This window comes from Triticum aestivum, chromosome 3A (genome assembly GCF_018294505.1).
Source record: "Triticum aestivum cultivar Chinese Spring chromosome 3A, IWGSC CS RefSeq v2.1, whole genome shotgun sequence".
Taxonomy (NCBI): domain Eukaryota; kingdom Viridiplantae; phylum Streptophyta; class Magnoliopsida; order Poales; family Poaceae; genus Triticum; species Triticum aestivum.
The window spans coordinates 734,111,668-734,137,462 of record NC_057800.1 but is presented as its reverse complement, the minus strand read 5'-3'; the positions used below and the strand labels follow the sequence as shown (position 1 = coordinate 734,137,462).

The 25,795-nt window shown below is 44.5% G+C and overlaps 2 protein-coding genes across 12 annotated transcripts; both read right to left on the bottom strand.

Annotated features, from left to right (window-relative positions):
• Positions 1 to 668: 668 nt before the first annotated feature.
• Positions 669 to 8,559, bottom strand: LOC123063593 (uncharacterized). 11 transcript variants are annotated; one of them, XM_044487435.1, is made up of 12 exons: positions 8,473 to 8,559; positions 8,206 to 8,385; positions 7,194 to 8,111; positions 6,734 to 6,969; positions 6,480 to 6,570; positions 6,242 to 6,322; positions 6,007 to 6,160; positions 5,174 to 5,420; positions 2,152 to 2,250; positions 1,812 to 1,932; positions 1,216 to 1,318; positions 669 to 1,008 (listed from the first exon to the last, which is right to left on the bottom strand). In XM_044487435.1, exons 7-12 carry the CDS (start codon positions 6,030 to 6,032, stop codon positions 1,002 to 1,004), a joined length of 603 nt encoding a protein of 200 aa, XP_044343370.1. In that variant the 5' UTR covers positions 6,033 to 6,160; positions 6,242 to 6,322; positions 6,480 to 6,570; positions 6,734 to 6,969; positions 7,194 to 8,111; positions 8,206 to 8,385; positions 8,473 to 8,559; the 3' UTR covers positions 669 to 1,001. The 11 variants fall into 11 exon arrangements, 10 of the variants coding, with proteins under 10 accessions (XP_044343370.1, XP_044343366.1, XP_044343365.1 ...); XM_044487431.1 differs by lacking the exon at positions 6,007 to 6,160 and having other exon boundaries at positions 6,409 to 6,570; positions 6,734 to 6,832; positions 6,911 to 6,969; XM_044487430.1 differs by lacking the exon at positions 6,007 to 6,160 and having other exon boundaries at positions 6,409 to 6,570; positions 7,194 to 7,481; positions 7,594 to 8,111.
• Positions 8,560 to 14,067: 5,508 nt separating this feature from the next.
• LOC123063592 (general transcription factor IIE subunit 1) lies at positions 14,068 to 24,006 on the bottom strand. Its single transcript, XM_044487425.1, has 10 exons — positions 23,675 to 24,006; positions 23,448 to 23,570; positions 21,704 to 21,824; positions 18,259 to 18,384; positions 17,616 to 17,725; positions 17,359 to 17,542; positions 16,355 to 16,549; positions 15,651 to 15,872; positions 15,358 to 15,550; positions 14,068 to 14,390 (listed from the first exon to the last, which is right to left on the bottom strand). Exons 1-10 carry the CDS (start codon positions 23,698 to 23,700, stop codon positions 14,290 to 14,292), a joined length of 1,401 nt encoding a protein of 466 aa, XP_044343360.1. The 5' UTR covers positions 23,701 to 24,006; the 3' UTR covers positions 14,068 to 14,289.
• Between the last annotated feature and the right edge of the window lie 1,789 nt (positions 24,007 to 25,795).

Here is a 25,795-nt window from a genome sequence, read left to right as displayed (position 1 = left end):
CTATTCCAATATAAATTATCCTCTCAATCTATTGCCCCTTCTCAGCATGTGGCTTCTATGTCGGTGTTTTGTTGTCTCACTCTACTACATGCGCAACATGGAACACCACCAACAAATGATGATATATATATATATATATATATATATATATATATATATATATATATATATATATATATATATATAATGCACCTCACCTTAGTACAAATACTAAGAAAAGGGGGCATATGGACATGAAAACGTTCTTCCCACCAGATGTTCATTCACAAACCAACTACGAATAATGCTCTATTTGTCTCCGAGTTCTCCTTTCATCTCCACCTAAGATGTGTCTCCATCACTTTACCTCACTGAGACTTCTTTTCCTAAGGACCTCAAATATACATACAACAATCACACAACAAAATCGCATCGTTATCATTCCATATCTTCTTCCACAAGCCCTTCCACTCAAACTCTTTTGGCCATTTCTGCTCCGTCGTCACCCTATTCCAAATATGCCTATGTTACCATCCAGGTCCAAATACACCTATTTTTTTCTCCAAGTCTATCAATTTGTCTTATCAAGTTTGTACTTTCAGCCTCGGAATTTTCATTGATCGGAATGAGGAGGGTTCTCAAAGTTCACTTCTCTGAAAGAGAACACAACACATATTGATACAGATTCATGATGAACAAGACTCAGTGTTATTTATAATGATGAATACCAACACAAGGTAAGTTATTCAATGGAGTAGCTACATTGTTGTGTTTGTCAAAAAAAAGGGTCGAAGAGCATCTCAACAGCGTACTACTGATGTTTCAAACTCCAGAAAACAAGAACTTCTTCCTACAATGTTGATGCAGCCACTAAACCCTGCAATATGAGCATCGAAACATATGTCAAACAAGCCTCCTTTCAGATATGTTTTCAGAAAGAAAGCAAGTGACCGATTACTGTTTTTATTGATCCTTCCAACTCCGGACCACAAGAACTTCTTCCTAGTATGTTGCAGCACTTGCTAATTGCTGAAATATGGGCATCGAAACATAAACAAAGGACAAACAAAAATGCAGAGTAAAGGCAAAGTATATACATCATACATGCGTGCCATCTAATGATCTGGTACATGGATTGAGAGGCCATTCGAGGAAACTGGAAGCAAGATGAGTATGCCGTCTAAACTATGATAAATGATTTGGGCAATAATAAATGGAATAAGAATGCAATCTTACTTTGCATTGATCCCATTCATGTGACTGAAATAAGAAGTAGATGGGAAATTGATTTTGTGGCAGTAGCATATGCGCACCAATGGTTCCTTGCATCCAAATGCACCTAGAAATAATTATAGGAAATTAGCATGAATATATCAGAACCAAATTTATGTACATATAGTTATAGTGCTGCCACAAGCAAGGTCCATCTACGTACAGTAGTCCATTATGATTCTCCCCAACCTTGAAATTTGATATCATGTTGACTAATCATTGGGTGGAAGCATGCCACGAAGTTTTGAACTTGATGTTTTTGACACGTACATGTACCATGGTGCCCCGCAACATCAAAAAGTGATACTCCCTCTTATCCATATTACTTTTCGCTCAAACGGGTGTATCTAGGCGCATTTCAATGCTAGATACATCTGTTCGCGATATTTTTCACTATGGTCCATGGTGCATCTTCAAAAAGACAAAAAAAGTGTTGCAGTTTTTCCTATTTCCTCGAGAAAGACTTGCTGCAGAATTATTAGAATTTTATATACAAATCAAAAGTAACATCAGAACATGTTCTTAAACCAAATAAAGGAGATATTTTAACTGTAAATTACCTCTTAGTGCAAGTACTTTTTCTGCAAATTCCAAAGCTTCATGCCTTATGCTGACGTGAGTTAACTCTACCAGAGTTTGTTGCTGCAGATGGAAGTATTGTTGGAGTTTTGCACCCAGCATCTGCAATGTCATAATTCGAGTTAGGGTAAGAAGTCAAAATCTCATGAAGGTACTACAAGGGAAAACACTTTCTAGACACAGGTATGGCCAAACCACATTGTAAAAAATGCACACCCTGACCCTACACTGGCTTTATAATTGAAATACAAAACTTCCCCCAAAAATGTACAAACAATTTTTTTCAATCAAACAAAGATGTAATTTCTCATAAGAATATACTTGTAATCTACAGTAGCTCAGGTTGGAGGAGGGGCGGGATGCGGCTGCCCACCAAACACCAAAGCAAGAGCCAACTTTTCTAGTGGCCATCGCGGCTGCCTGCCTCAGGTGAAAAAAGGGTGAACCCATAAGTGTGATTTCAGAGGTGGATACCTAATGTCCAGCTCAAGGATAAAACTTAAAACTGAGAAATCTGCCGAAGTATACATTTCCCAATAGACCTAAGGGATCAGGGATCAATGAATGTAACCAAACATGGTAGGAAACACAAATACAAGTAATGTTCCACATATCTACTGGTAAAAACTACAGACGGATGCATCAGATCCTCTCATGATTTTTAGTCTGGCATTTAGTGCTAAACAAACTGCATTAAAATTTTATGGTCATGAATTGTTGGAACTTTTTAAACTTGACTTGTTAAGTTTACGGCCTATATGTGTATGAAAGGTTACAATAATATAACACGAAGGACACATGCATGATTTTTCACTGAAAGAAGGAAAAGGTCAGCATATATAAGATGAAAATAAGTAGTTCATGAATCCTAATGCAATTTAATTTTTGTTATTAGCAGCACAGTAGTGCTTGTTTGACAATGAATATCCTTGCCTCAAATGATTGCACCTTGCAAGTGGATGCATATGCCGGATTGCTAATTTGGCAAAGCTTGGGCCTCATACCCGAAGATTCAGAGAGAAAAGCAACAAGATATTGAGCATCATAGAATTAGTAAATACAGGCAGACAGCTCTGCAACACAATTAGTAAATACTGGTTGAGCAACACGCACAAACCTGATTGGAAAGAGAAGAGATGATGCACACATTGGCCACCGCCGCAGCTGAGGAGGAAATCGACCCAGGTGTAGAGGGCACGTACAGGCACATGTGAATTCTTCACCTTGAAGTTGTGACACAAATCTATCAGGGATCAGAATTTTGAGGTTAGACGGCTGCCGGATAGTGTTTCCTCCATGATAGATCCGTCTTCCTTTTTTTTAAAGCTCCATGGCAGATCATCAAGGAGGAGGTTATTAGATATCGTTTTTTGCAGGGATTGGGAAACCACGTGTCCTCCAATGCCATAGATCAATTCGGATGAAGAAAAACTTTATAGCCTCTAGGAATAAACGTGTGTTCAATCTTTCTGGCTAGAAAGGCGATGTGCACGTGCACACAGTGTCGGAGAGAGAAGAGGCCCAGAAGTATCTGCCTCCACGGCGGCAACAACTCACATCTACAACCAATATTGATGGACGTTGACAGCGGCATGACAGCGAAACATGAAGAATAGGTGTCAGAGGGAGACCCACAACCAAAGAAAATCTAACGACGGATTGAAGTGTAAACCAGCAAGAAAACGAACCTGATCCTGATGAGGATTGATCTGATAATCTCCTTAAGCACACGGAATCAATTTCCAAACCTACCTTGTTCAGCTTCAGAGAGGCTATGCATTCGTTTTTCATTGGCGGAGACACAAAGAGAGATCATGGAGAAGAGGAAGAAGTCGTGGATGGAATTATTTTCCACGTGGGGAAAGTCCGATGGAGAATAGGAAGAGTCCATGAAGTATGGAGGAAGATATCATGGAGTACTAATGAGGAAGAGACCGTGGAGTAGATTTAGTTTTTTTCCCAGAAGAGATAGAAATTGCTTTAATTAGAGGAAAAAATTATGCATTAGGATCATGTGGTGGATTTTCTTTTCCAAATTGTTTGAGTGTGGTTGTGGGAGAGATGCATACGTGAGACTTCTTTTACACGTGCGGAGAGATATACGTGAAAGTTTTTCCCTATTTGGAGAGAGATACGTGAGAGATTGTTTATATTGTTTTCTGAGATTGAATGGGGTTGTGGGAAAGAGATAAGTGAGACTTTTTCTACGCATGAGACATTGAGAAATTTCAGTGGTGAGAGAAATATCTATAAGATCTTTTTTCTTTTGGGGAGAGATTCATGAGAGATCTACACCGTAATAATTTGGTCCCACCTGATCAATGGCTCCTAATTACTGATTAACCTGGGGATTTCTAGGGAGTTTGTAATTAGTATAGGTATAGATATAGATAGATAGATAGATAGATAGATAGATAGATAGATATAGATAGATAGATGAGTTCAAAGGAAAGATAAAAATCGGTTGCTAAATAAATTCCAATTTGTTGAATATTATTTATGAGAACCTAGGCTTTCGCCTGGAGACAACCACCAAACACCAATGTGAGGGGAAAGATGCCGACACACCTCGACGATGCCTCCAAGGAGTGGAACGGCACCCACAGGCGTCGTCGCCACCGGCACAGACCTAAGCTGCACATGACTTTCATCCATAGCACTACACATCTCTAGCTCCGTACACCAGAATGGGGGCAACGCCGTCCAAGTTGGAACACATTATCACCACCACAACACCTGTTCATAATGGCCGGACCGCACAAGAGAGAGCACAAGCCATCCTCCATCTCCAGTCGCACAAACACACTCAATATAAATTTTCAAATAAAGCATGCCTCATCTTCAGTCGCACAAACACATTCGATATATAATCCTTTTATCAAGTTAAGACATCTATATCTTGCAAATAAAGCATGTCCCATTAATATAATTTCTCATAAGTTGATAAAAGGAGAAGCATACACATAGAAAATAATTTGACTATTTGCGTGAAACAATTCTAACACAAACACACCCACATGGTAGAAAGGATTTTGTGGATGCCATCATATGAACAGGCAGATCTAAAAGTATTAAATATTCCATGGCAATGCTATGTACTTTTCCGTCTAATCTATTTTGCAATATCATAACACAAGTCATTACAAACAACACTTGCCTTGTCCCCTCAGGTATTCTCGAGGTTTTAGCGTAATGTCAATTGAGCTTTGTTCAACAAAAGTACTATTGAACTGGCTAAGAACTTATATTTTACCTAAGTGCTACCGCGATTTATACATCAAAGCATAATCAGCCTACAGATATTCCTACATCAAAAAAATTATTTCTTCTTTGAGATACTCACTCGGTCCCATAATATAGGATTTGGTGCTGCTTGCAAGATGCCCTCTTGCGCCGATTTCACTCGCTGCATCTTGCATACGTGCAGTACCACGTCATTGTCAAGGAAAGCACACTGCCATTGGCAGAGCTCCTGCAGGTTAAAAGGAACCTCCTTCTCTTGGTACCAGCAGAACCCACAGGTCAAAGGGTCCACCCCGTTGTTCGGGGTGCTCAAACCTGTAAGCTTGTCAACTGCAAAACCTTCTGATCTGCGAAAAAGGAATGGATAATTTGTCAAGGGTTTTACATCGATAAAACAATAAAGGGAACAGAACACAAATGGAAACGACCCTCATACACACACTCTGATCTGTGTAGACAGTTCTTATGTATATATAAGAGGAATGACATAGGGACAGATTGCCAATGGTTGTCAGAAACAACCTGAACCAAGCATAGAAATATTGTGCATTATATAGATAGATGCGGCACAGCCTGAACCAAGCTTACAAATATCATGCCTTAAATAGATGAATGCAGTGGAACGCACACATAGTTTAATATTAATATATCCTGCAAGAGATGTGTAATATACATGTTCAGGACTTTAAATTTATGGGTAGAAGTAAACAAATATAGTCTGTCCAACGACGACCATCATGTATGTCTTTTATGGGAAAATTACCGCATGATAAATGGATTGAGAAAATGAAAAACCCTAGCTCGAATCTGTACCTAAGTGATATATTCTTCTCAGGCTTCTCAACTACGGCACTTCTGTGCACATAAAAATAATTGCAGATCCATCAACAACAAAATTAATTCCACATTGGTCAGAATCAGTTCAGATCTCACCTAATACAAACACATGCCCTCTTCATGAGACCCTGAACCTGCCCTTAGAGTTCAAATAAATGTACCATTTGATAGCAGACCAATATTTTGTTTTTTCTTTATACATGACTTTCTCACTGCTCATAGTATAAAGCTAACTCGGTTGTAAAGGGAACTGGAAAAACCACTCAAAAAAGTTAGAGAGCCCCAAAAAAACTTCTGGACTGAAGTATAACTACTGAAATGGAGCGCGCACCTGCCGTCGAGATGCAACCGCTCGGGCGCTCGATCGCAGAAAACGAATCCGGGGAATATGAGGACGGAAAGGTCTGCTGGTCTGCAATTGAGATGCAAAGAATCATGATTTATATTCAGGAGACCAAACATGGTAATAATCTAAATTTTCAGCTCGAGAACACAAACACTCGCAGCAATCTCGAAGGCACAAATTTGCCAATAATAGAACCAGATATAGACAGAAAGAACATCTTCACTCCCACTTAATCCAAGCAATTGACACCAAAAAAGTCTCCAACTTTCCTTTGGTTCCAGTCAATCACAACTTCAGAAACAACCTTCAATAATCTGCATTCAAGAGGTCAACTAAATTAAAAATATTGTAAGTAACAAGCATTTAGGCTGGTGATATTGTTATAAACGTGTTGTCGAAGATTTGTAGAAACAAACTAAACGAGCTCTATCTTCTTTTCACTGTTTTTTTCTTCTGAGGATAGAAAAATAGAAATACCTCTGTTGGACCGCTCAAGTAGTAAATGGGATCATTGCCCTTGCCTACACATGGGCCATGGCTCCAAATTCATAAGTCATGATCATTTGCATTCAGAGACTATCTTCAGAAGGATCTTGTTTGTGTTAGTGCTTCAGTATTGTCTACGGCAAAGGATTAATAAGTTTGTTTTCGCACATGTGCGCATAGCAGATAGCTGCGGTTGATATGTTTGTTGTGTATCTTGGCTGATTTTCCTGAATTCAGGCGTGAGGAACGAAACATTAGAATCAGGAGTACAAAACCTTGTCTAGCATATATATTACACAACTACTATCTAACATCACAAACTGGCCTGCACTGGGGTAATAGGAAACGATCATATGACGAAGAATTAAACATAAAAGAAAATATTTTTGGAGAAGGAAGAACATGTCAGGAGGATCTGGTGAACCTCCTACGCATACTCATGTGGACTCACGGTTCCGGTGAAGTGGAGCTGATGGAAGAGGGGATCACGAGCAGCGGCGGGATGGTCGGCGCTGGAGCTCATGGCGAAGTGGACCCGTGGCGCGGCGGCGGGGAAGGGGTCGTTGGCGCGGGCAGCGACCGCGGTGGGACATGGGGGCGGCGGCCGCGGCGGGAGGTGGCAGGGGCGGCCGCGACGGACGGTGGCGCACCGCGAGACGGGTTAGCGTTTGATAGGCTGAAACACCAACACCATGATTTTCAGACCCTGCCAACTCTATAATTCTATAAGATCCAATACCTGCTAGATTGTTCCACAGCACCAATGTCCAAGTCAATACCATATATTATCCACTGAAATGTCTGATTTAATATCATATGCAAAAACATTAGAGCAATGTGCTCTCCTTTACCCATATTGTGTACCACATAACATTATGAACATTAGCGGAGGATTAGCCTGCAGCTATTTTAGATCGTGCACCAAATAGTTGTAGTTTTCCTAAATCATGGAGAAGAACAAGGTTGAAATTCGCAAGAGTCGTATAGAAATTTCTGCAATCAATATCATACCTGATCCATGTACGGTAGCCTCTAAATAAGCAACATAAGTCCACAGTCCATAAGTATGTAGGCTACGCTCCAATTTGATGTATCATGCAATTTTGCAATACTCGGATAATTTTGTAAAGCATACAGATACTGCATTGGAGGGCTATAATTAAACTTCAGTAATCTGAAAATATGTAGACCGCAGCTGAGATCGTAACTTAGTGACACAACACATGGTATGATAGCTAAAGGAGAGGCTATCAATTGTCATTTTTTTTGCACTGATGTGCCAGTAGAAAATCACCATTGATTCGATTTGATGTGTGAAGTCACCTGTCGACTCGGCTTGCCATTGATTCTGCGCCTGCTCCCTGGTTTCCTGAAATAAAATTTCCCAGCGTCGGATCAGTTCAAAGAAAAGGCAGATAGAAAAACTGACAGAGAGAAGAGCCCATCTGAATGTGATCACTTACCTTGCCGAGAGCATTGAGCTTCCCTGGCACCAGCACGGGAGAGGCCGACAAGGAGGGCCTCCTCTTGGAGGAGGCGGTTGTGCTGCCGACGCCGGCCGTCGGAGACCAGCAAGGAGGGCTCCTTCTCCCTGGGCCTCCTGCTCATCGTGCGTGAGCCGTGCAGCTCATCGAGCTCTTCTCCTGCACATACACTTTAAGCTTCAGTTCAAATCAGCTTCAGAAGCTGCAAGACTGAACATGTTCAGTTCAGGTGTGCAGAGTACATACAGGTGGAACCGGCCCTTTGGGATCTTGTTCTGTGGAGGAGGAGGTGGGTCGCCCTGTCGGCGACGAAGCTCCAGCCGCGTGTTACCAGCCTGGGCATGATGGTGGTGCTCTTCTTGACCGACGCCGAGCTCCGCGCTGGTGATGGCCGCTCCTTGACGGGCGTCCTCTCCTCGAAGTTGAGCGCGATGGGCCGGACAACCTTGGGTGATGCGAGCACCCCGGCATCGCCGGCGCCGCTATGCTTTTCGGCCCCAGGAGCCCCTCCGCGGCACGGCGAACTTCTTGGCAAGCTCGGGCGTGCCGACAACAAGCGGGTGGTGCCTCGGGATGGGCGTGGCGCCGACCACGACGGGGACAGGGGGACCCCGGGTCGAGGTGGTGACTCCGCTTCTGGACGGTTGGTGTCGTCACGGAGGAGCGGTCGTGCACGGCCGGCGGCGGAGATGTCTGGACGCAACGTCCTGTCCCTCATCTCTTCCCTCGTGCGGCGGCTAGGGTTTGCGGAGGGAGGGTGTGCGTTGCCTCGGTCGTGGGTTTTTTTCGTTGGTTTTCTTTCGTAGGCTTTTTTTGACCTCGCTCGCAGGCATCGCTAGACGTTACCTTCACATCACTGGACGGTCCAGCGGAGAATAGTTGGGAAGCGGGAGGTGGGAGGAAGGACGAAAAAAAACCGTCTCTCTGAGGGGGGAGGGGGGAGGAAGTACCAAAGAAGTACCAAAAAAGACCGCGTGAGGTGGAACGAAAATAAAACCCGGAACGCGGACTACCAACTGCTCCATTAAGAGTAGAGATACGAGAACAGTGTTATCACTTACAAGTAATGAAAGCACCTCAGGAGGCGCTGAACCCAACCAATAACTAGGAGGGGAAAACTTAACTAGCCTAGCAAGTTCATGGGCTACTTTATTACTCTCTCTATTACAATGATCAAAAATAACATGGTTGAAATCAGAGGCCATGAAGAAGCAATCGTCAATAATAGCAGATGCAACTGAAGAAGATGCAACAAACGACGCACGTAATTGTGTGACTTGGAACGATTTTTTTTCCAACAATTGAGCACTATTTCAACCGAGGATTTGTCGGATGATCTACACCGTAATAACTTGGCCCCACAAAATTAACGGCTCTTAATTACTAATTAACGTGGAAATTTTTTGGGAATCTAATTAGTAGAGATATAGATAGATAGATAGATAGATAGATAGATAGATAGATAGATAGATAGATAGATATAAATGAGGCAGGAACAGATTGACATTATTGGGTTGCAGTAAACAATGCAACAAGACTTCTCCTTCTAAGAGTTAGAGGAGTTGAGTTGACAATTGTCCATCTGGCACTAGCTTCCGCTTGCTCTCTTGTAGGAGTGGTTGGGTAACCCCAAGTGTAAGGGCTAACCTAGCAATAAGTATTTCCCTCGATTGAAAACCAGGAGTTATCGAACCAGTAGGAAGTACTTCGGTAGCGACTAATGACCTGTACCTGCACGCAACACACAAAACAGACTTGTCCCCAACGAATTTTGCTGATATCATCTATTTTTCGTTCCTGTTTACATGCATGTGTGAAAGAAACAGAAAGGTTGACGTATCACAATCGATGGCTAGAAGAGCGTGTGGCCCGATCTTCTTCAGCCCACACATGTGTCACTTATCAGGGTCCATGAATTTTCGCATATATATCTCATACATTACTGAACTTATCAACAATCGAAAGCAATCTTATGGAAAACTTATTAGGCACAATAAGTGTGCGTTCGCGAATAAATAGAACATGTTATTATATTGGACAGCGATATATTCCGAACGTTCGGACATTAGGAATAAATCCAAACGATGATTCCTGACTTCTTTAATCGCTAATCTCCCTTGCTAATCCCACTCTAGCGCTACTTCCGCATTACCTTATTGAAGAAAAATCCGGTGGAGCAAGTTTGCATGGATAAATATGCATGCATGCACATAAAGACAGGAGTGATGATGTCAGCAAATATCCATTCTATTTTAAAACTTAAAAATGTTTTGTAGCTTAAACCGTTGCTCCGCCTTAAAATTCGTTTTCACGTAAAAAAATCCTAGCGACGAAATCTTCGAAACTAGATCTCATGTTGATATATTTTGATGACTTTTTTTTCAGGTCAAAAGCTATCATGCATGTAATACTAACTTATCTTGGTGTTTACACTAAAGTTACCGGAGTGTTTCGACTACTCCCTTTTTTTGCCTAGGATGAAAAGTTACCATGATGTTTATAAGTAAATTATCATGTCTGTAATACCGCCTATCATCGGTGACGTGCCTCGGCCGTGGGGTGAGGTCCACGTGCCGACATGGCACGACTCGCTTATAAACGGAACTTTGCGGGTCGTGTCAGTCTAGGCCCGTTTAGGCGTGTGCCGAGTTGTGCCGTACCGGTGTCATGCCTAGGCCGCAAGGTGAGGTCACGTGTAGACACGGTAAGGCCTGTTTATGAACAAAATTTCGTGGCTCGTGTTGGGCCAAGCCCATTTAGACGTGTGCCGGGCCGGGCGGCTGCCCCGTTGGCCATCTCATGATCAAGTCTGTGGTGCGTAAAGTTGTAATGCCATTTAGGTAGAAGTTATTGGGGGTATATTTTTCAACAAATCCTTTCCCCCAGGGTCAAAGTTTCCATGGGTGTTTGTACGCAAGTTATCAAGTAAGCGATGGAATATTATCAGGTCATTTACAAAAGTTACCGTGATGTTTTTCAACAATTTTTTTCCCGTGTCAAAGGTCACCGCGATGTTAGTACGTGAGTTATCGGGTATGCAGTGCGTATATTACCGTGTTGTTTACACAAAAGTTACCAAGGTATATTTCCAACAACTTTTTCCCTCGGGGCGAAAGTGCCCGTAGTATTTGTATTAAGTTATCAAGTATGCAGTGCGTATATTACCATGTTATTCCACAGAAGTTGTCGAGAGTATGTTTTCAACAACTTTTTCGCCGGGTCAAAAGTTACCGTGGTATTTGTACATAAGTTATCAGGTCAGCGGTGCGTATATTACCGTATTATTTATATAGAAATTATTGGGGATATGTTTTCAACAACTTCCTCCCCCCCCCCCCCCCCCCCCCCCCACCCTGAGTTAAAGTTACTGCAGTGTCTCTGTACATGAGTTATCAGTCTACAATGTGTATATTACCGTGTTATTTACACGAAGTTATCGGGAGTGGATATGCATGTTTTCAAACAACTTCCTCACCCCCACCCCCGGGTCAAAAGTTACTGTGGTGTTCGTGCGTGAGTTACCACGTCTACACTATGTATATTACCATGTTATTAGACATAAGTTAATGGGGTATGTTTTCAGTAACTTTTTTCTTTGGGTAAAAAATTAACATGATGTTTATACGTGGGTTATCAGGACTGTGTTGTGTATATTATCATACTATTACACATAAGTTATCAGTGTATTTTTTCAACAACTTTTCTCTCGGGTCAAAGTTATCACGGTGTTCGTATGTAAGTTATCAGCTCTTTTTTTACGGGCACGCAAGTTATCAGCTCCGTGGTGCATAGATTATCATGCTATGTACATAGAAATTGTCTTAGTATGTTTCGTCAATATTTCTCTGTAGTAAAAAAATTATGACGGTGTTGTATGGATATCAGCCGGATCAACCTCGCGAGTTTACATATATATAGAGCTAAACCGCACTAAACACACCGGAGGAAACACAATATAATATACACACATCAAGCGCGACCGATATCCATATCCATCGGCATGGAAGGAGGAGCACGAGCAGCGCCTATGGCCCTCGGTTTTGAGGAGGAGGTGACGACGTGGCCATGGCCTCCAGCAGAGGCGGCCAGCTCACGCAGCTGCTGCAGTACTGTGCCGGGGAGCACGACCACGTCGTCGCCGAGCGGGCGTGGGGTCCTCCTCCGTTGGCGGCGGCTCCGCCGCCCTCGCCGAACCAACTGATGCAGGAGCACGCTGGCGAGACGGCGTCCCGCGCCCCGGATGAGGAGGAAGGCTTGCTCTTGGAGCGGCTGATGCAGGCTTACGCCGACGAGCCATGGTTACCCGCGGAGTTGTTCCTCACCCCCATCGACGACTACCTGAGATGATAGATTCATCCTTGCATGGCCCCTTTGATCAAGCTTGATCGGTTGACCGATATGTAGTACTGTACCACAATTTGACACTGATCGCCTTTATAGTATCATCTGGAGTGGTATGTATTGGATGCAATGTTTTACTCGAGCCGTGTTAATTAGCAATGCTGGAACAATACTTGTATATTTGGTCTTATTTGGGGATAATTTAACCTGGTTTCTTGCCCACAGTGGGTAACAAGATGACAGTTTTTTTTTTTTTTGGCGAGACTTGATTAGTTAATGATCTCACACTGAGTTGCTTGAATCTCTTTGCAAAGAGAACTAAGGGCATCTCGAATGTGGACCCTTAAACTGCCCGCAACTATTTGGACTGTGCGGTCCGGACTTGCATAATTTGCCATCCAACACGGGCATGTACCGGTCCGTAGGCCAGTCCGGACGTGTTTAATTTGCCATTCAACACGGGCATGTATCGGTCCGTAGGCCAGTCCGAACATGTTTAATTTGCTATCATAACACGGGCATGTACCAGTCCGTAGGCCAGTCCGGACATGTTTAATTTGCCATCCAACACGGCATGTACTGGTCCGTAGGCTAGTCCGGATGTGTTTAATTTGCCATTCAACACGGGCATGTAGCTGTTGTGAACAATTAATAAAGTACTAGTTGATTTGTTGTTGATCCCACACTGTGAGTTGTTTGAATCTTTGCGTAAACAATTTGTGGTTTGCAAAGAGAACAAACAAACCGTCGGTGCTCATCCGAACAACGAGAGTCTCATCTTCTGTTTAAACCTTCTTTTAACCACAATGACGAACATGGGTTGCATCGGGGACAAACAGATCACTATTGGAATTTCCATCTTTGCCGAGCGCAAAACGCTCGGCAATGTGTGCTGAGTTGCACACTTGGCAAACACGACTCGACTGGTATCTAGCCGGCAAAGTTAACTTTGTTGGGTTGACTAAGAAAACACATACGAAAGTCATTACCAAGACTCATACAAAGGGAACTAAACAATTATTATTTTTTATTTCGAGGAAAGGGAACTCAACAAACTAATACAGTAGCGCGTATGGAACGGCATATTAACAGCAATGCCACGTGGTAATGCCTCGTTGCCAAGCTCCTTTCCACAAGCAATCAACAAAGCTTTGCTAAGAAAACAAACAAACCGTTGGTGCTCATTCAAATGACCGGAGTCTAATCTTCTGTTTATAACTTTTTCAAAAATACGATCACGAACGTGGGTTGATTCGGAGACAAACAGATCACTATTGGAACCTCCATCTTTGCCGAGCGAAAAAAACAAAACAATGCACACTGCTATGGAGCTTGTCGCTTCGGATGCCACGCCTCATAGAATCATTATTAGTCAACTGAATTCCACCGGCCATGAGTTGTTCTTTCATTACACAGGATACGTTCTCCATGGCCAACAAACAGGTTGTGGTAACTAATTAGGGACAACGACAGGAGACAAAAGCTAAGACTGAAGAGGGCTAAAAGGGTAAAACTTCTTTCAAATTCTTTTGAATTTCTTAACGTCACATGGATGTCAATATCATACTTCACATTATAGTAACTTTTCACAAATCTGGGAGAAAAATGTTATTTGCAGCCAAGCCTTGATATGCATACATCTGGAAATATTATTATACCATTTAACATCCCACTTTGAACTGACTTCACGAATTCAAGACGGAGCAACTTGTCGCCGTACTTTTAACCTTCTTCCCAGTCAATCTCATCTTCCTCGTCGTCGCCAGATTCTGGGGCCTCGGCATTCAAATCCACAAACTTATATGGCTCCTCCGATGTATTCCCTGCATCAGTTTAAACCAACTAGTTTACACATAATCTACAAGATTCGACAAATGTATCCAACATACAAACCTTCAATTCAAATGTCAACACTGCCTACATGGAAATTCATGCGCATACGGAAAATCCCCAACAGGTAAAGAAAATCACATTTACGTTTATGACAAAGATAAGAAAATACCATTTCTTTTCTCTTGAAGCAAAGGGCCATTAGCTTCATGGTTACTATAAAACATTCTACAAGAATTTCAACAGTCCAAGCATAAGGAATGCTCCCTCCATCCCAAAATGTAACGAGTATTTCGATTCGTTAAGACAAGGGACTAACAATAACTCCAACAATATGTGGTTTATGTGACACAAATCAGAATCATAAGTTTTTTTTAATACGAATCTAGTGATATAACTTCATGTCACACAAGACACATAAAAGTGGACTAAATTTTAGTCAGTCTTGATGAATCAAAATAAGCCTTACATTTTGGAACAGAGTAGTGACAGTTAATTCTTAATTCTCAGGACCAACTTGGCCATACAAACCGACTCACAATATGAGCAAATAACTGGACAGCCTCTATCGGAATGTTCGGTTGTCACCTTAAGACGTCACAATAACCATGTTCACACTACGATAACTTGGAGACTGTCAAATTCAGTTAAAGGTTGATTCATCAACTAATGAAAACTTTAATGCAGTAATTGACAAATCTATTATATACCAATATAAAAAGTGTACCAAGTCAGGTGTGGTACTTTCTATCCCAACCACCCAACACTTATTCCCCTCATCACTCTCATACTAGTTACACAATTAGTCACCTGCATAACCAACTTCCTAATTTTGCCTTCCATTTTCATCCTTTCGTAGGAATGCTATCACTCCCTAGACGACTTCCTAGTTTGCTATCACTACTACAAGCATATATGTATCCTAAATTATATGACTGAAAACTAAAAGGGATAAGATACCTGCAGGTTGCTCCTCTTCCCATTCAACACCCTCATCCTCACCATTCTCATCCTCACGTTTGGCTTTCATGCCCACCTGCCGCTCAGAATGAATTTCAGAAGAAAATGCCTGGCCTTCCTGCTGCAGTCTCTTTGCATCTTCCTCCTCCTGTCTTTTCTTGAGGGCCTCATAATATGCCTTAAGGTATTCATCCTACACAGTTAAAAAAAAATAGGAACACAGTTAGAAGATGTTAACATAAAACCACTTTTACAGTAAATGCATTCTATGCTATATTCAATTCTAATCTGACCTGTAAACTCTTCTCATCTTCTTTTGAGTCCTGTTTTTTCTCATCTTTGACTTCTGATTTTTCATCTCCTTTTGATGTGTTACTGGACTCTCCTCTTTGTTCTTTTGTAAGATTCATCCCTTCTCTGACCATCCATGGAGGTAAGACTTTCAATGCTGAACCATCTCTGCCAGATTCATCACCTTCTGCTTTTACACCCGAACCAGCCAACTCAACATCAACCTGAAAATCCAAATAACGCGATTGATCAAGTAAAATATGGTAGAAAGAAAATAGGACCAGCTATCAGTTATACAAGCTAGGGGGTGCATGTCACAGTATATTAAACATAGATACTAAAGGACATGTCTCAGACTCATCATAAAATGATTGAACAAAATATAGTTAATGAGATACCGTATAATGCAAAGTGTAGACTTTCATGTAGATGAGTAGGATAAACCAGTGAATAATAAAACGTGCACCTAGGAGCGCTTGGCGACAACAGAACACCAAGCACTTAATCATTCTAGGTGTGTGCTTATGTGTGCCTAGGCCTAATGCACAGCTAACGCCTATCGCTTTTTTTTCTTGGGATAAACATTTATGTTTCAAGAGTCTGAATGGCCATGAAAAGGATATAAAATATTATATCATTATGAGCATACATATGCGTATTACTTGACTACAAAATCCTACTACTCAAATCAATATGACACTCTTACCTTTGTATCTCCAAGATAAGGCATCGGTGTACCATTGTACTGCCCTTGTGCATTCCTAGCTGCCTCAGCTGCAGCAGAATCACCATGCGCGAAAGCACCGAGATTTAGTCTTTCCCATGATTGTAGACTCCCAAACTCAGGAGCAGGCAGATCCTTCACCCTCTTAAGTTGTGCTTGCAATGGCTTCAATTGCTCCTGTATTGGTACAAATATAAATAAGCAAAGTGATATATAAAATCAGTCTCCATCAAATCATCAAGATTCTAAGACACATAAATTTGCAAATGAGAAGAGAGGAGAATTATTTACACATTAGTCTATAAAATAAGCACATACAGAGTGTGTACTTCCAAAAGGTCACATATACAATGAGATTAAATCTTTTTCATCCAAGTAGTTATTATTTCTTCAGTAAACTGCAACTTCAAGAGATGGATTAAATTTTACACTGAGCTTTAACCAGACACTCTAAACAGATTTATTGAACAAGTCATACCAAAAACTAACAAAGCAATAGTGCTTAGATACAGCTTAGATATATGTTTTGATGCACTGTTAATGCTGAAACTAAAAAACTGTCAAACTAGGTGACAACCATCACCAGGGTGGACAAATCTTCCAATTATGTGGTGAAAAGAACTTGAGATCCCGATTTGGGGTGAGGAGTGAGTTCTTGTTTTTCAAGATGAGGAATGAATCCAATAGGTTTCTCGGGTCCCCAAACTAAAGCCCTTTGTGAGGGTTTGGGTTGTAACTGACCCAGCCCGTGTATAACCTACATATACGGGACAGAGCAGGTCTGGCTAGGATGCCACTAGAACCACCTTTGGACCCCTGTTCCACAGTTTGCGGAAGTTCGGATATGTACATGCCCAGTTTACTAGTTCATGAGCCTATGTGCATCCACCTAGTGAGTTTATGAACCAGTGATACAATTTACTCTTTGCACTATAGTACCTAAATAAAATTTTAAGCGACCGAAATTATAAGAAGTTTGTGCTCACATCAATTCTTTGCTGCATATCATTCAGTTTCTCACGCCGACGCTTCCGTGCATTATCATCACCATCTCCCATTTCCTCAGAAGAAAGCTTGTCACTCTCTGCAAGTAGTTCGCCGTTGCAATTTTCACAATGGAAATACTCGTCCGTGTAGCTTATAAGTTGCAACGCATCGAAGGCCGAGTACCTGAGAAGACAGTTGAGCACAAACACTCCAACATTCTTTCTAAAACAAAATAAATTACAAGTCAAGCTAATACCTCTTTTTACAGTTAGGACATATATAGTGTTGAACTGTATTTCTGCTGTCCAATTCATCCTTCAACGTTTTTTTCATGCGGTGTATCCGGTACCGTACAACATCACAGATCTGTGTTTGAGATGATGCATCTTGTCAACCATAGTTTACATAAGATAGTAGAAGAAAAACTAAATGGGAGGAAAATGTATTTATTATTGTATGGTTCTCAGCCGGAGTCGGCTAAGGGAACTAAAAATAAATTAACACCCAAATTGCATTGATTGAACCCTGTCTTGCAGGGCGCCCTGACGCCTAAGCGTCGCCTAGGCGACGCCTTACGGACACCTTAAAAACAATGCTAATGGTGTCTACTCCAAGTATACAATTAGGCCAGACATTTTGAATCTGGAATAGAAATACTAGAATTCTGCTTCTTTGCAAGTCGAGGGTAATCATAATTGTCGTTTGAAAAAGACAAACAAAAATGAAGTGTCACTTTTGTTTGCTCAACAATCCACACGAAACATCCATTGAAGTGGTGCAATCACAGATTATTTCAAAATTATAAAGCCAATATAGAAGTATTTTTTTATGGAATACAAGACAGTCTATCATTTAAAGACACAATAACATAAAACTACCACAAGTTTAGGATAACTAACCTGTGCATAGTCCAAGCAACAGTAGGAATGTGTGTGCAGCTTTACTTTTTCCTCTCCCTCCTTCGTGGGTTGACCATCACCTGCAGCTGCTGCTGCAGCACTATATATTTTTGCACCTTTTGCTGACTGTACCAAAAGGGAAAAGACACAGTTAGAACTTAGAACGCAAAGAACCATTTAGATTCAATAAATCAATTCCTTGGATAACGCAACAGACACCAGATGTTAAAATGATATGATCATGAGCTCCACATATTTCCAGGAACCAAAAGCACATGACTAAAACAGCAAGTCTCTAGAAAAACATAGACAAGTACTATAAATTATCATTTGCATGGAATACTTGCATGATCATTATTTCATATGCAATGTCTCAATGTACTTTTCCCTGTCACTACTTATTTTATTTAAAAAAACATATGAAGTTCTTCCAAATATAAAGTACTGCATGAATAAACTGTATGACTCTGGTGCACCTGGTAGAATCAAGTACTCTACCAGGTCTAGGCCGTAGGTGGTAAGGGAAGGATGGAGGAGCGCGTGGCGAGGAACGGGCGCGCCGGCGGCAGGGCGCCGGCGCGAGCTAGGAGAAGGGCGGCGGCGGTTAGGGCTGTTGGCGGCTAGGGTTTCCGGCTCCTCAGGGAGCCGGGCAATAGGAGATAATATTCTTCTTATTGCTTGATCTCAAACGATGTCTTACACGAGTATTTATAACTTTAGCCTAAGATAACTTGCCTAAGATAACTTGTGGGCCAAGCCCCCTAACTACTGCCCGGTGGGCCTCTTAACTTGTGGGCCAAGCCCCCTAACTATTGCCCGGTGGGCCTCTTCCGAATATAAACTAAGCCGGCCATAACACTTCTCCCCGCCTGCACAAACAGCTCGTCCTCGAGCTGTAGGGTGGGGAAGCGCTTGCTGAACTCCTCGAGGTAATCAACCAGCGTCAAACACCTTCTCGACATCTGGGACGGCCAGGTCGGCGGCGATGGCGTCCTCCGGAATGTAGTCTGCAACCTCCAGGTAGAAGAGTCGCGGGCAGGCGTGGCCGGGCTTGTAGGGTTCGTCGCAGTTGAAGCACAACCCTTGGCGGCGACGCTCGAGTATCTCGGCTGAGGTGAGCCGGCGGAACGGGCGCGCCGCGGTCGCGGCGAGAGGTGCCTCGGTTGCGGCGAGTGGTGCCGCGGAAGCCTGCGCAGGCCGACCCGGTGCGGAATCCGGCGAAGGTAGTGAGCCAGCGGCCCAGAACGGCGAGTCCTGCTGAATGGCCACCGCGCGGCACTCGAACGCGCGGGCGTAGTACATGGCCGTCTGGAGATCGGGGGGATCTCGGAGCTCGACGTTCACGCGAATATGGTCCGGCAGACCGCCCACAAAGAGCTCGGCGCGCTGGGTCGCGGAGACGCCCGGCGCGTGGCACGCCAGGGCCTGGAAGCGGTCGGCGTAGTCCTGCACCGTAGATGTGAAAGGTAGACGGCCGAGGGCCACCAGTCGGCTCCCACGGATAGGAGGCCCAAAGCGGAGACAAAGCTCCCGGAAGCGCTCCCATGGTGGCATGCCGCCCTCGTCCTGCTCGAGAGCGTAGTACCAAGTTTGTGCTGCGCCTCGAAGATGATAGGAAGCGAGCCAGGTACGATCCGAAGCGAGCGTCCGTTGCCCTCGAAAGAACTGCTCGCACTGGTTGAGCCAGTTGAGGGGGTCCTTCGTGCCCTCGTAGGTGGCGAAGTCCAGCTTGGCGAAGCGAGGGGGTGGCGGCCCGCCGTGCCCGGGGACGGCCGCAGTCGCCGGCAGCGCGTATGCCGGTTCGGAAAGCGCCGGGGCGTAGTTCGCTGAGCTGGAGAGGTGATCGAATCGTAGGGAGGGCGTCGGGTGTTCCGACGCCGTGGAGTATACCGGGCCCGGAGACGAGCCGGTCGCCCACACGGGGATCGGCGATGGTGACGGTGGAAACTGCACCTGGTGCAGGGGCCGACCCGTGGCCCGAGACGCGGGTGGTGGTGCTGACGATGGCGGTGGCGCCGGGTGGAGCTGCTGCACCGGCGCCTGCGTCGGGGGGGGGGGGGCGGCGGTGGCGCCGGAAGAAACTGCTGGGTCGGGCCCCCCAGCGGCGCGGTGGAGGCCGGCCACGCTGGCCAAGGCTGTCCCGCCGCCGAGTAGTGCGGCAGCAGCGGCGGCGGCTGGGGCGCCCCTCCGAGGGGCGCCTGGAGGGCCGGGGCGGCCCACTGTAGCGGCGGCGGTCCGTAGGCGGTGGTGACGGCGCTCGGTGGCGGGGGCTGGTTCCCGGCGAGGTAGAGGGTAATGCCCCTGACCGCCTGGACAAGCTCCCGCAGGGTGCCCAACACCTCCTCCGGCGAGAGGAGCGGGGGCGGATCCCCTGTAGTGGTGATGGCCGCTGGCGCGGAGGGGGCGGTGGTCCCGGACGCGATCTCTGTCATCGCCGTGGAAGTGGCCGGCGGCAGCGAGAGCGGGACGGAGGTGGATGGTAACGGCGGCGGTGATGGAGAGAGTGACATGATCGGCCTGGTGTCTCTGGATACCAAATTGGTAGAATCAAGTACTTTACCAGGTCTAGGCCGTAGGTGGTAAGGGAAGGATGGAGGAGGGCGTGGCGAGGAACGGGCGCGCCGGCGGCAAGGCGCCGTCACGAGCTAGGAGAAGGGCGGCGGCGGTTAGGGCTGTTGGCGGCTAGGGTTTCCGGCTCCTCAGGGAGCCGGGCAATAGGAGATAATATTCTTCTTATTGCTTGATCTCAAACGATGTCTTACACGAGTATTTATAACTTTAGCCTAAGATAACTTGCCTAAGATAACTTGTGGGCCAAGCCCCCTAACTACTGCCCGGTGGGCCTCTTAACTTGTGGGCCAAGCCCCCTAACTACTGCCCGGTGGGCCTCTTCCGGATATAAACTAAGCCGGCCATAACAGCACCTCCCTCCAGTGTAACCAAATATGATAGAGGTTAATTTTCAGCAAGAAACACAAAATGTAAGTGTATCAAAATAGTGTAGCTTCAAACAAGTTGATGCTCCCATGACTTGTACCTTTCAACATTCAGTATTCAATACTAACCTTTTACAGAAGACATCAGTACAATAAAGCAATACCACGATAAGGAAACATAAAGTGCAAAACAGGTGCTACTTAAATTAGTCTAGATGTTTAAACATATTTGGCACATTTCATGCACATCTCAACATCACTGCAGAGAAGTTTAGCAGGAGAAAAATTCTCACACCTCACTAATTGTTAAACTGAGAGCTAAAGCGACTCATTTTCTGGCCACTGATGAATGGTTCCATTTACAGCTTAAAAACATTTGAGTAAACAACTAAACAAACAAGAATATGTTGTGATCAGGTGACAGAGATATGAAGTAAATGAGGCTACCTTACAAAAAATCAAAATGACAAGAAAGTAGATTACAAGAACAAGATCAATACAATACTAACCTCCTTTCTGTGATCCCTTGTCACTAGCTTCTCTTCTTCAAAGAATCGGAGGACACGGCGAAGTTGTTTTGAGTGGAGCTTTAATGATTTAGCCAAGTCTTCCTCCCGGACCCACTGGCGTCTAAAGGTGAAGGTACAAAAAAAATATAGTGCAACTTAGCCAACAAGCTAACAGTTGTAGACCAAAGAAAATAAATATTTGAAAGGACAAATGCGGTATGGCAGATGGGGTACATGATATAGGCTATTTATAATGCAAATGCACTTTTGGGTTTACTGATGGTTGATTTGTATGTCTGACAAACAATGGGCAAAGAAGGCCTCCAAAATTTTCAGTCCCAAAGTGAGTGGCAAATTTCCAGTTCTTGAGTAACAACTACCGTCATAACCTCTGGTCGCCATTAATCACTGAATGACACGATATGAGAATAGCAAAAGCAAAAGATTGTACAAATATCAGAGCCTCAGATTTTGATAAAACGGCTATGACATATCAGTAACCATCTTAGGGTTGGTTATCGACCCACCTCTGTAAATTGCTTTTGGATTCATATGAACTAAGACCTCACAACCAACTGGGGTGGGGGGGCAGTTTGTAAAACAACTATCATGAGAAGCACCCATCCTGAACAACAGGGGTGATCCCAATATCCTAGATTGAAGAATCAAACAAAATAACCACCCTCATAGACGCTCGCTTAAGCGCAGCTGGCAGTTGGGCGGAGGCAAAACACAGGCAGCCAGTGAGGTACTCAGGCAGTGTCGGCTGTGGGGAAGAAGAGGCGGGAAGGGGATGTGGCTGTGGACAAGAAGCTGCAGCACCAGCATTGCTGCTACTGATGCGTGCCTGGAAGGGAGCAGGCAAGAGAAAGAGACAGCTGGGAGTAGATGGACGGTTCGGATTAGAGTATATAGATGGTTGAGATTGGGTTGGCAAGCTAGGATTCCATGAGGGGCCTTATCGGAGCAATGTTGCACGAAGATTAGAGCGTGTATGCTCTGAAGCGCCTGAGGCTAGGCGCTAGACAGAGGCAAAACGCAGGCCTGACGCCCTGCGCTTCATTTTTTTTTCTTGCATATCAGTAACCATTGTAAATTACTTTGGATTCATATGGAATAAGACCCCATGGAAACCATCAAGGGGGAGCACCAGTTTGCAAAATAACTATCATTGTCTCCATAAGAGCGATTATGCGTTCATACTTGATACAAAGACCTACATAAGAACCATCCATCCTGGACAAACAGGATGATCCCAATATCTCAGATTGAAGAATCAAGCAAAATAATCAATCACAATCCCCAAGTGCACTTACTACATTTTGGTAGCTCCCAACAAGGACTCTGATGAACTTGTCAAGACTTACAAGCTATTTGAATTTTAAGCTACCGGGCTTTTATTCTGTGTTACCGGTTGCTAGTACTCTGGGGGCGTGGACACCCATATTTTCATGGTAGTTTTTTTTTTGTTCCGCAAGACAGACCGAACTGGGCATTTTATCAGCTCCGTTCAATGGATGAAATTAGGAGAAATGCTCTTAAGTCTGAAATCATTTTTACCAACGATATACGAGAGCACAGATGTCATAAGCCCCGGCTGAAGTGTATTATGCAAGCTCAAATTGACCGCCCATGAGTCAACAACCTCAGCACAAGTCCAAACTTGCGCGAGCCCAAGCTTAAGAATTCACTGGCGTGTAAATTTCTCCAGGTACCGCCGATTCACAGCAGAGATTTCCCGTACCTGGTGAGGCCGTCGAGGACGACGACGGCCATGCCCCGGTTGTCGCCGCGGGAGGTCTTGGCCTGGGTGTCGCCCTTGATGGAGATGTCGTCGTAGAAGGCCCGCGCCGTCAGCCTCACCAGCCTGCCCCGGACCGACCATCGAACAGATCCAAGCTAGATCAGAGACGACGAAGAAGAAAGCCGCCGCGACGGCTAGGGTTTCAAGGGAGGGGATCTGGGACTCACCGGTTGAAAGGCTCCAGAGAGCCCATCGCGGCGGCTCTATCGCGTCGGCGCTACGGAATTTGTTGGATCGCTCGGCGCCGCCGCCGAGTGGATCGCGTGGGGAGGGAGGGCGGCAGAAAGGGCCTCCGCCTCGGGCTTGGGGCGGCGAAGATGGAGCTCCGGCGGGGGCGGAGCAGGCCCAGCTCGGGGGCGGTGGAGAGAGGTGGAGGGAGTGAGGGCGGGGGCGGAGGCGCCGGCTCTGGTGGCGGCGCCGGAGACCTAGACCGCCCTGCGGCGCCGGAAACGGATAAAGGAACGAGTCACCCGTCGCCTGTGAAAAAAAAAAGTCGGGGGATGCACCGACGCCTGCATGGGCCAGGCCTACGAGCGGACGCAGCGTTTTTAACTGTGCTTTTTTTTATACTTCCTCTGTTCCTAAATACGTATAAGTCTTTTTAGAGATTTCAAATGGACTACAACATATAGATGTATATAGACATATTTTAGAGTGTAGATTCGCTTATTTTGCTCCATATCTAATTCCTTATTAGAATCTCTAAAAAGGTTTACATTTGGGAACAGAGGGAGTATAAGTCAAAAGCCGAAAAAAGCCCCTATTTAGAAGTTTTTGTGTCATTTTTTGTCAAAGTGGAAAAACTGCAAAATCGAAAGCAAAATCCCAAACAAATAGGGCCTAAGTCTTGGCCGAGAATTGCTTCGCGTGGGTTTCGTTCCTTTGGTCGTAGACGTGCTTCACGCATTGTACGAGCGTTGACGGCGGCTACAGATCGCGTTCCCACCGCTGCTGCAACCATGGTCGCTTGGTGAGGCAACGGGCCGTCTCCACCACCGCAATCGGTTGTGCCAGGTGACTCGGCCGCGCCTGATCGGAGGCCGACCCGATGGGTTACTGCTGTTGTTGATGGTGGCTGGCATGGCGGCAACCGCGGGCACAGCGGTTAAGGTAACCACGAAGGCAGGCACCACTACGAGGCAGACTGTCAATCTGGAGATTTGCTCTCCCCACCTATCTGCTGCAATTCCTTGCCAGCGACGCAGATCATGGAGGAAGACATGGCCGAATCGAACTTTGCACGGGTTGGTCTGCCCCGTACCTCCTCTGACATCCCGCCACTCCACCTCGCCTCCAACATCTACTCCCTCCGTTCGGAATTACTTGTCGTGAAAATGGATGTATCTAGATACATCCATTTTCACGACAAGTAATTCCGAACGGAGGGAGTATATGGTTGTAGGAGCGCAGGCCAGGCCGCTGTTCTGAGTTCTGACGCCGACCACCCTGAATCGATCCTTGATCAAGGCATAATCCCTGAGGATTCTACCCGTCGTCATCTTCTCAGCAGCGATGGCCTCGCCAAGACTCAGTTGCGTCGGCTGCACCGTAGAATAACCCAAGAATCGGAAGCAACGAGGTACATACGTCTTCTCCCAGGTTGATTAGAATAGAACTCCCGGGAAAAGGATTGATTTGGAATTAGAAAATGAGAGATTGTATCCTGATTGGGGCATTAATTTACATTCTTTTATTTTTGATGCGATATTAGGAAAAGGGAATCATTTTGGGTGTGACTACGACTTACCTAAATTACTTCCGCAGTCTGATTTACTTTTGATGCGATATTAGGGAAAGGAATCATTTTTGGTATGATTATGACTTACCAAAATTACTTCCGCAGTCTGATTTCTTCAAGCTTTGGCATGTACTAATTAATTAGGAACATCTCAAATTTTCTTTTATGCAAGTTTGTCAATGCAGATGACAGTGGGTTCACACAAATCATACAAGTTGGAAACTTTCATTTGGGTGGAGCTAATTTTCAGGTGGCCGAGAAAAAGGAGCCATTTTTTTGTTGGAATCCATTCTGATATGCTATTCTGTTTCCTAACTTTTTTTGTTGGGATTCTACTAACTAAACCTTAAACTCTTATCATTTCGTGCAGCAACACGCCAGAGTTTCGACCCAGCATCATATTTTGGTATGAGCTGCCTCAAAGTTTTCAGGTGAGAACTATAGATGGACCAGATTATTTGTACAAAGAAGATGAGTCATGGCCTGACTACAGTTTAGTACTTCATTTTTGTATATTCTTATTACTCTCACCGTTGAAACAAACATGTGT